General features: G+C 39.9%; 1 protein-coding gene across 4 annotated transcripts; it reads left to right on the top strand.

Moving 5' to 3' along the window:
* The first annotated feature begins 1060 nt into the window (after positions 1-1060).
* On the top strand, positions 1061-10634 carry LOC129407717 (cytospin-A-like). 4 transcript variants are annotated; one of them, XM_055149695.1, is made up of 12 exons: positions 1061-1373; positions 3022-3147; positions 6597-7049; positions 7123-7193; positions 8271-8774; positions 8898-8978; positions 9041-9113; positions 9182-9218; positions 9327-9423; positions 9658-9774; positions 9917-9976; positions 10057-10634. In XM_055149695.1, exons 2-12 carry the CDS (start codon positions 3108-3110, stop codon positions 10144-10146), a joined length of 1623 nt encoding a protein of 540 aa, XP_055005670.1. In that variant the 5' UTR covers positions 1061-1373; positions 3022-3107; the 3' UTR covers positions 10147-10634. The 4 variants fall into 4 exon arrangements, with proteins under 4 accessions (XP_055005670.1, XP_055005669.1, XP_055005667.1 ...); XM_055149694.1 differs by having other exon boundaries at positions 7123-7196; positions 8280-8824; positions 8897-8978; positions 10057-10632; XM_055149692.1 differs by having other exon boundaries at positions 8271-8824; positions 8897-8978; positions 10057-10632.
* Positions 10635-10644: the final 10 nt, after the last annotated feature.

Here is a 10644-nt window from a genome sequence, read left to right on the forward strand (position 1 = left end):
CCAAATATTTAACAAAGAAACTCATTCCATATTTTTCTGTATAACTTTTATTCAAATATGTTGATGAAATTAAATCAGATTTGTGCAGCAGGACTTTGACTGTTGTTTTACAGGTATGCACCAGATGGCGCCAAAGAAACTTTGTTGTCGCTATCCATGGTTCTGAAACGTCATAATACAAAGTTATAGCGTCAAATCACACTTTGAAATAGGCTATAGTAATTTTCTTTCATTTTTTGTGTAATATTAACTAGTAAAAAAGAAAAAAAAAATCTGTCCCTCCAATAAATAATTTAAATAAAGTGTGTGTATGTCAATTTCTTTTTGTATTTAGAATAATTCGCGGAATAGGTTACATTTTCTCCAAATCACATTTATTTATTTATTATTGTTAATATCCATCCAGCCATTTTCTTCCGCTTATCCGGGGCTGGGTCACAGGGGCAGCAGTCAAAGTAGGGACTCCCAGACTTCCTTCACCCCAGACACTTCCTCCAGCTCCCCTGGGGTATCTCGAGTCATTCCCGGGCCAGACAAGAGACACAGTTCCTTCAGCATGTCCTGGGTATTTCTTGGGGCCTCCTTCCTGTGGGACATGCTCAAAACACCTCCCGAGAAAGGCATCCAGAGCAGATGCTCAAGGCAAGACATGGAGCGGCTCTACTCCGAGCTCCTTTTGTGTGTGTAATAATCTGGGTGGATTATTAGTTTATTGTATTTTATTTATTTATTTTTTATTTTTTTGTGGTAAGTGTTTTTTTCTCATTTTATCTTGAAGTAGGCTATTTATTTCTCAGAGGTTACGTGAAATTTTAGAATACTGTTTTCAAATATGCTAATTACGTCTGGCGGCCTGTATCAGAAACTATCCTATCCCATTTTTATGTTATGATGATGATTATTATTGTTGTTTTTTAATTAATTATTTATTTATTTGTAATTCAATAGGCCTACAACTTCTATCCAGATGCCCATTTGAACTTTTCCGTCGTGTCCGCGTGACCTTGTCGCACACGGTCACACCTGTGCGTGATCACCTCGCTTCCCGCCTCGTGTCCGGATCAAACCGCGCACACAAACTTCCTCCACAGCCCCCAACGTGCATCTGCGCCACTCTTTTCATAATCCACGCAGAGATTTTGTCGCAGTGACTTTTTAAAGGCGAAGGGAAACTTTAAAACGCCGCGTAACAGATGATCAGTGCACCGCGTTTTCGCTTTTGGATCTGGGATGTCCGGAGGAGCGAGTTGACCCAGTGACTACCGCAGGAGGAGAGGAGAGAGGAAAGCCGCACCGGGACGTCGAGTGGGCCGTGAGAAAAAAAGCCAGACCCCGGGGGAAGAGCTGGGCTAGAGGAGGAGGAAGAGGAGGAGGTGAGATGAATGAAACCAGAGCTACATGCGTTTTGTGGCATGCCAAAAAAAACCTCAAATCACACGTGGTTTGATCTGATGTCGCGCTTGCATGCAGTACTCGGTATTTAATCGAATCGCTAGAAAGGTTAAGTGATTGATTACAGTTTAAATCCATCATCCCTGTTCAGTGGCATCAAAAAGCAACCCTCTAAGTCATGATGTACCAGCTGTTTATCTTTCAAAACGATTGCTGATCATTTAAGGACACGTGAAATCTCTTTACGCTGCAGCAGATTTGCATATATTAACATGTTTTTGTTTCATCATCCTTTCATTATCTGGTTTCATTTCACGCAAGATAGAGTAGGTTACTGATGCATGTTTTTGATTGAAGCTTTACTTTTGACGCACACATGGAAAGGAGAAATGCTGCAATGAGAAATGCTTTTCGTGTAATTGCGTTTTATTGAAAAAGAGGTCAGCCAGTTCAGTCATAATGATGGAAGTATTGATGGAGAAATAAATCTTCTAAGCTGTGGTCTTCAGGAGGGTCCATGTGTACAGACGTGGTTTATGGTTTACAGTTTACAGGCTTAAGTTTGCATCATATTAAAGGCTTTTATGAACCCAGAGTAGTGCTTTTTTTACTTATAGACTCTTACTGTACAGAGTAGGGCTGGGTATCATTAAGAAGTTGCTGATACGATACATACCTCGATACAGTGAGCTTACGATTCAGTACGGTGTATTTCTATTCAATTTGATACAGTTCACTGGTTGTGATATTAAAAGTCTTTGTTAAACCACTTCTTGTGCTAGGGATGTAACAATAACCGAAATATTGTGATATCGTATTGTCAAAATTCTCACAATAATATCAGGACCATCACAATAGATTGAATTACAAGTCTCTGCTTAAATTAAGAGTTATGGTGCTGCAATAGCTAAAAAAAGACAGAGTGAACTACATAGACCATGATCCTTTGCTCCATTTCAGTGCAGACTACAAGAAGAAATAACAGTTCTAAGCACTTTTAAGTCTTAGTTCTTTGGATTAAGTCTTGTCAAGGCAATTTAGGAGGAAAAACCATTAACAGTTTTGTTAGCCTCCACAAAATATCGCAATAAATATCGTACCGTGAGATGTATATTGTGAAAATATTGTACTGAGAGATTTGGATATTGTTACATCCCTAATCGTGAGCCTCCCCACCCTATCGTGAGCTTTCCCACGATCTCGCAATAAATATCTTACCGTGACGTTCATACCTTGACAATATCGAATCGTGACACTTGGATATCGTTACACCCCTAAAACATACCCATTTTAATCAAAAATTGTCAAATGTGTTGCCTAAATGAGTTTCCTTCCTCTGAACAAGCAAAAAATCTGTAGGGCTGTAACAAAATCATTTAGTAAAATCTACCGAAAAATACTCTTAGTGATATATCAATACAGCAGCCCATGATATCGATACTGTATCATCGCATTAAACGATACGATATATCGATATTTCAGTATTTTTGCACACCCCTAATACAGAGTACAGACAGAGTTGTTATATTTGAGCAGAAAAATAGTCAGGCAAGATGTTTACAAATAGGCTACAGCAATGTTCAGGAACCAAATGTGTGCTAAAGTGTTAACCTAAAGTGTTTTCTTCAGTCCAGACTCCATTAGACCTGACGACAGAGGGCAGAGTGGGGGTCATTGGGGCTTCGGACTGTCCAGCTCCGGACCCCTTCTGCACCATGGGAAACAACGCTGGGAAGGACAGCCGTGTGTCCACAGGTACGAGTCTATACATTTGGTGTGTTTTGCTCTACAGATAATCTGTCAAACGTTACATTAATCAGCTTTCCCAGTATTTGTACCAACCTGCTCATGGACTACAGGTGTAAATTGGCATTCACCTTTGTTGTTAATGGTTTTTGTACAAATACACTAAAAACATACCATACCTAACCAAACCAAAGCAATAAACACAGCCAAACAAGGTTACATAGCGGGTTTCTTACAGGTTAAGCATCTCAAATATGCAAGTCCTGTTTTAAAATAATTTTGACAGTTAAGTTTAAGTCACAATTTAGCATCCTACGTCTTATACCAAGAAAAATTATGTAATGTTTCATGTCAGACTACTTATTTCTTTAATCGGTAACATGATGTTGATGGCATTCAGGCATGTCAGGTGTGTCCAGCTGCTGGCTTTCAGATATTAAAGGTCCTATATAGATCTTTTTTCAAACTGGCTGGAAGTGCCGCGATGTAGGTAAACATAACTCCTGGGTTAATGCTTTTCTGTGGCAAAATATCTGTGGAAATGTCTTGTGTATTTTCCTCCAGCTTCATAAATCTGCCCCATCACCATATTTTCACCCAACAAGTTCCACAGAGGATAAACACACAACTATTAATGTAAGAAAGATGAAAAATTAAAGGCAAATAAAGACTTATATTAGTGAGCAAAACTAACATTATGGTCATGAATAAAACGTAAGTAACTTGTTAACTCAGACTGATTCTAGAATTAAAATAAAAAATCGATTTCATAATGTTGATTTTAGCATAGACAGAGAGATTTGTTCAGTTCGAATGCTACAGATTACACAGATTACACGTGTCACAGATTACATGTCAAGCATTTAAACTGCACAGAACAGAATATGTCCTTTGTGGATCTTGTTGGATGAAGATTTGGTGATGGAGCAGATTTATGAAACTGCTGGAAAATACGTGAGACATTTCCACATATATTTTGCCATAGAAAAGCATCAACCGGGAGTTACGTTTACCCTGTTGAACATAACTGACTCTTATGAGCTCTAAGTCACGTTAGAATGTTGTTTCCTCATCAAAAACACACATGAAGTTGTTTTGTTTTATGTTTAACCCCTTATTATTAGCCTGTCCACATCTCCAAAGCTCAAAATGCTCTGTTCAACCTTGTGACGTCATGAAGCAGTAGTGTATGGAGTTTTTAAAACACAGGGGAGCGCTTCCTGTACGAGCACATGACATCACAAGGAGGAACAGAGCATTTTGAGCTTTGGAGATATGGACAGACCAATGATGAGGGTTTTTTTTCTGTTTGAGAGAAGAACTCAGGCCAAATATGCAGGGTTTGTTTGTTAAACTTGTGTGAATAAAATAAGGCACAATTGCTGGTGTGTTTTTGATGTTATAATATTAAAACCTTTAATTAGAGAGCACAGAATTGACATTTGTGAATATGCAGTCTTGGAGAAATGAAACAGAATCCCACTACATAGACTCACTGCTCAATCTGCATCCTCTAAAACACTAGATTACCCGTAGTTTAGTTCTTTTCCACTTGAAGGCTGTAGTCCTCAGAGTGCAGCTGTCTCCCGCATGGAGCCTCCACTGGCTGGCAGCATGCTCTGGTTAGCTCTCTCTCCGGGGCAGCTGGTTTAAATGCCTGCTCGATCTCTGCGTGTGTGTGAACAGGGCGAGAATAGCCTCTTTGTGAAGCCAGCAGGCGCTCATCAAACCCCATCACACGCCGGGGCTGCTGGGAAACGATGACTCGGACACTATCCCGCAGTAAAACGCAAGGACGACAGGGAGAGGCAGGCGAGAGCTACCGACGCTTTTGTGCAGCACAGCTAAAATTAAAGTTGTTAAAAATACCCCATACACACATTGTTATGTCTCAAGGTGGCAGTAAGAGAAGATTCACATCAAATACTTAGAAAATTTGACACACAACTAATATAATGCAAGTAGCAGTACATTTTGAGCGATGCTTGTCCTGGTGGCGACTAAGCAAAACGGATATGAAATTTTTAAGCTGAATATGGTTTGTAAAAAGAGCTTGTGGTTTTCGATATTAGCTGTTTGCGTAGGATGGCGCAGTGGCAAAGAGGTTAATGCACTCATCTTGCAGTAAGAGGGTCCAAGGTTCAATTCCCAATGTGTTTCTTGACTCGGCCTCGTCAAAGAGTTTAAATACCTGGGACTGACGCTGGACCCGACATTGACATTTAAGAAACTCATTAAGCACCTCACAAAAACTGCTCATTTTAAGTAAGATCCTTTGTGACTCTATATGCGGCACGAATGTTTTTACACTCCATGATTCTGTCTCATATAGAGTATTGCAATACCACATGGTCACTTGCTGCTGGCACAACACTCAAACCAGACGAATCACTTTTGAAAGGCTAAAATATTGGACAAGAAACCATTCTCAGTTCACCACTGCACTATTTTAGACAATCCAATCCACTTTATTTCTATAGCACATTTCACAGTTTCCAAAGTGCTGCACAAATACATAACAATAATAAAATGATAAAATAAAGTACTAAAATAATCATAACTAGTCTTAAAATAATAAAACCAGTAAAATAAAATAAGCAAAATCATAGAATAGCAATAAATAAATAAAACCAATAAAAATACATTAAAAATAAATAAAAAACACAAAGGACCACACAACTTGCACGGTGTTAAAAGCCAGAGAATAAAAGTGGGTCTTAAGATGAAATTAAACCTCCATTGTGGGGGCTGTTTGAACGTGGAGGGGCAAGTACAAGTACAACTTACTTCGTTTTAATAATTTTGTTCATTTTAAATATGGATGTTTTTATATATAAAGTTGTCTATGGACTTGCCCCCCATCTGTTACAGGATTTTATTAAAACAAAGACGTCAGTGGGATGGGAACTAGAGCCACAACTCGAGAGAACTGTGAGGTCCCACACAGACGCACCACATTTGGACAAAATGTGTCTCAGTCTGAGACACTAAGTTCTTTAAAAGTCTCCCATTATCAATAAGAGAGACTCCAACACTGGACACTTTCAAATCCCACTTGAAACTATGGCTAAAGGAAAACCAGACTTGTGGACTCTTTTAGTTTAGAACTGTTGCTTGTTTTTTTTTCTGTTAAATGTGTGGTGTTACCTGCCTGGGGACTACAGATGGAAATTTTGTTATCATCTGGCATATTTACACTGCAATGTTGTAGGTGTTCATCAATATGCATTGTCCCCATTAAATAAATACATGAAAAATAAAATAAATTAAATTCCCTACAGGAGGTTGCATGAGATGTATTTACCTTTTGTGTTTTTGGCTTCTAGGTAAATCTACTGTGTTGTAGATTAAAATAAATTGTTAATGTTTAAAAGAAAGCTAAATTCACTGTGCACCAGAAATAAAGAAATTCATGCTTCATTTGTTGATTTGATGTAGTTCTGCATTTTCTTTCCCAGGATCTCCTCTGGACTTCTTCCAGACCCCTCCCACCACTCCCTCCGAGGCAGTGCTCAGTGCAATGATGGCCTCCTCCCAAGCCTCCTCTGACTCAGACACTAGTCCACAGACAGCAGCCTGCACCACCCCCTTCACACCCACCTCACCCCTCCAGGACTGGGCGCACAAGCTGTCCTCCCCCTCCGAATGGGCCGTGATCAGCGTGGACAGCATCGCCAATGTAAGCAGCGACACCACGGCGGTACTGAGCCCGGACAGTCCCAGAGAAGAGGCTCCGTCGTCGGGGTCGTCCTCAGAGCAGAGCTGGCAGGAGCGGGACAGCGGGCTAGAGCCGCAGGCCGCAGTGGAGAGGGCCAATGAGGAGATGTCTCTGGTGCTGCTGAGTTTGATGGAGCACTACCAGAGCTCCATGGGACTGGCGCCTAACACAGACCTCACCTCAGGAGCAGTCGGTATGTGGTATCCCAGCTATACAGATGGAAGCGTGTTTTGCTTTAACTTTGTTTTTTTTTTTTTTTATTCTAGAGCTTCTTAGACACTTGCTGACAGAGAGGGATGTGCTAACTCGAGAAGTGCAGAGGCTCAGAGAGACACTGCGGGTAAATACCATGTCAAATTTAGTTTCAGAGCAATAGAGCAGTGTGTTTGAAGACTGTAAAATACACTAAAATATGTCATACTTTTGTCCTAAATGAATGTTGGAACTGTGAGAATTACTCTGCTTTCCAACTGAATAATCTTTAGAACCACAACATTATCTAATCATCGTGTAAAATGTTTGCAACAGAGAAAAAGTTGATGTTACAAATCAGACTAATAATTGATTTGAACTTAATCCGTGTATAATTCGTTCAGTCGTTTTTCAATATAAAACCAAAAATAAGAAAATGAAAAAACAACTGTTTTCTTCACTGTGTGTCTCTAAAACCAAAATGAAAAAATGGATAATGATTCGTTTTTTCAGTTTTCAATTTTGGGTTTAAATGAAAAATGGAAAAAACGGATAACGTCTGTTTCCCGTTTCCATGACCTTAACTGTGATGCTAGAATTTTGCACTGCATACAGACTGAACTAGGACTGTCCTGGTCACGGTCTTGGTCAGGGTCACGGTCCTGGTCCTGGTCTCAGTCCCGGTCTCAGTCCCGGTCTGGTCCCGGATCTGGTTCAGTCCTGGTTTAATCTGTTTATGGTGCAAAAGTCCGGCACTGCAGTTTAAGTCACGTAAACGGGAAACGGCCATTATCCGTTTTTTTCCATTATTAATTTAAACACAAAATAGAAAACTGAAAAACCGAATCATTATCCATTTTTTTCATTTTGGTGTTGAAGACAAATAATGAAGAAAACAGTAATGTTTTAGTTTTCTTATTTTTGGATTTATTTTGAAAAACTAATGAACGAATGATACACTGTGTGAACATGTCTACCGCATCTGGGAAAATGGATGGGACATTTAAAAAGTCTGACCATACCTTAAGTAGACTACTGACTACTATGTGGATGAGTTACTTTGTGTGTGAAATGTGTGGTATATGTAAACCTTGCCTGACAGTTTTGCATACTCATTCTCACAAAATGTAACAAAATGAACTTTCTCAGCTCTGTGCATGGCGCTTTCAGAGTGCACATATACCTACATGCATGCTGCCTTTCTCTCTTTGTTGTGTCGTTACGGGAGCAGACAGAGAGGGAGGACTGGCAGCAGTTCCAGTGTGACCTGCAGGTGGCGGTGTCTGTGGCTGACCGGCTCCGAGTGGAGTCAGATCAAGCTGTGGACTCACTGCAAGACAAATGTAAGACCTTAGAAGAAGAACTGCACCAGGCCTTAATCAGAGAACAGGCCAAGGACTCACAACTGAAGGACCTGAAAGCTGATCATAAAGTGGCCTGTCGTAAACTCATCGAGCTCACCCTGCAGAAGCAACAGGCGGCCAGACGCACAAGGCAGAGCGGTGAAACTCAGAGACAGGACTCTGAGGAGAGACAGGACAAGGTGGTTAAGGAGGCGCCACAATCTGTCGCTGAAAAGTCTAATGAAGATGAGCAGAAGTACCTAGATGTGCTTCCAAATCCTGAGAACTCCAGTGAAACAGGTGGTGTCGGTGTGACCGGGAAGGGCGTGGCTGAGTGTTACCTCCGCAGTTTAGCCGCTTTGGAGAGAAAGAAGGAGAGAGCCAGTCTGCTGAAGGACTCCAGGAGTATTGTGATGCTGTCAGAACGATCCTGGTATGTATACAGCAGATACCATATTTATTCTCACTATAAATATTCCTCAAATTGACCACATTGGATTTCCAGGAGTCTGTCTCGTCTTCCTCTCCTGTCTGAGGGTCTAAACGCACAAGAAGAAAACACAAGCACAACACTGCCCCTGTGCAAGGTGTGACAATTAAATGTATGTGATAAAACGCTGGTGCAATATTTATAGTCTTTGTAAAACAGAAAGAAGAAACCAAAGGACGGAGGATTGACAAAGTTTTACAGCGGCAAGACAGCTGGTCCAGCTTTTACACAGGTGCCTTACTATATAAAAGTTATCAGACCATTAATCTTGACAACTAATTTCTCTGTATTTGTTAATAGTTGCAGTAAAAAAAGAAGAGGATGCTGATTCTATTAAGTAAGCAGACTATTTATACATGTACTGGGTATGACACATTTGGAACACATTTTAACACAGGACCTTGCCACTTAAAGCCCTTGAACTCTTGACTTGATGTTTTGTCAGACCGCAGGACGGGTTCAGTGCCCTGCTGAGGCGTCATGGCGGCTCTAGGAGAAACTCTCTGCTGCGCTGGAGCCAGGAGCGAACACAAGGTTATGAGGTCAGTGTATATGTTCAGTTCATGCATATTAGTATTCTTAAAACTCAAAATTCAGCTTGGTAAACAAAATATTTGGAATCAGCACCCTCAAATTATGGGAAATAGCACGTTTACCGACTTTTCATCAAATTGGCCGCTAGAACTTTTTCTGAACATATTTCTTAGAATTATTCTCAGTCTATATGCTCCATCATATCTGTAACTTTCATTGTTAATCCTTATTTCTGTGTGCAGAATATTGACATAACCAACTTTAGCAGCAGCTGGGAGGACGGCCTGGCTTTCTGTGCTTTGTTCCACACATATTTACCTGGTGCCATCCCCTTTGACACCCTCAAACCTGAAAACAAGGCAAGTACATTGTGACTGTAATGACTTATTTATCATACCATTGCCCTGATGGATTACCCTGCTGATTCATGAATCAGTGGCAGTGGGTCTTGTTTCAGTTTACTTGAGATTAAATTTTTTTATAGTTTTGTTGTTTTTGCAGAACGGAAATCTCAATCTTGCCTTTAAGACTGGAGAGACTGTAGGAATTACTGCCACACTGGTAACTCTCCATAGCAAAAACCAATGCATATACTACAGATTTCAAAAGTATCCATGTCTCAAATGTTCCTCTTTGCTCAGACTGTGGAGGACATGCTGAAAGCCGATGGACCGGATTGGCAAAGGGTACTGAATTATGTCGAAAGCATCTTCCGTCACTTTGAGATGTGAGATTTTTTTTTTATTTTTTATGACAGATTCGTCTGTAATATCTATCAACAAACTGTGACATTATGCATATGGTGCAATTTCTGACTTAGTTGTACTTAATTTTATATGTGTGTGTATTTTATATTCTAACACAGTAGTGATCTAAGGCTGTTCAGAGACTTTGCACTAGACACGTGTGGTTGATTAGAATACAGTGTTTGTATTCACATGCACTTTTTGGATGACACCTGGGTTGGATGCTTTGTTGAGCACTTTATTTATTCATCAGGGCACTTATTAGTTTTGGTAAAATGTTTTTAGTGTGGAAAAACTACAGTATGTTCAGAAACGACACATTTAAAGCCTTATCGTTTTATGTTTAATTACTTTTGTTACATGTATATACGTTTGTAAATGTTTGTAAATGTGTGTAAATAAGCATTTTTAATTTATCAGGACATATTTATTATTGGTTGCCTAGGCCTTAATGTAATAATAAAGTTATTACCATAACCATAA

The sequence above is a fragment of the Boleophthalmus pectinirostris genome, unplaced genomic scaffold (genome assembly GCF_026225935.1).
Source record: "Boleophthalmus pectinirostris isolate CB_2022bp ecotype Guang Dong unplaced genomic scaffold, ASM2622593v1 HiC_scaffold_13, whole genome shotgun sequence".
NCBI classification, from domain to species: Eukaryota; Metazoa; Chordata; class Actinopteri; order Gobiiformes; family Gobiidae; genus Boleophthalmus; species Boleophthalmus pectinirostris.

Coding starts and splice junctions, on each gene's coding strand:
- LOC129407717 (XM_055149692.1), top strand. CDS start 3,108: ATGGGAAACAACGCTGGGAAGGACAGCCGTGTGTCCACAG. Junction 7,050..7,122: donor CCTCACCTCAGGAGCAGTCG/GTATGTGGTATC, acceptor TTTTTATTCTAG/AGCTTCTTAGACACTTGCTG. Junction 8,979..9,040: donor CAACACTGCCCCTGTGCAAG/GTGTGACAATTA, acceptor TTTGTAAAACAG/AAAGAAGAAACCAAAGGACG.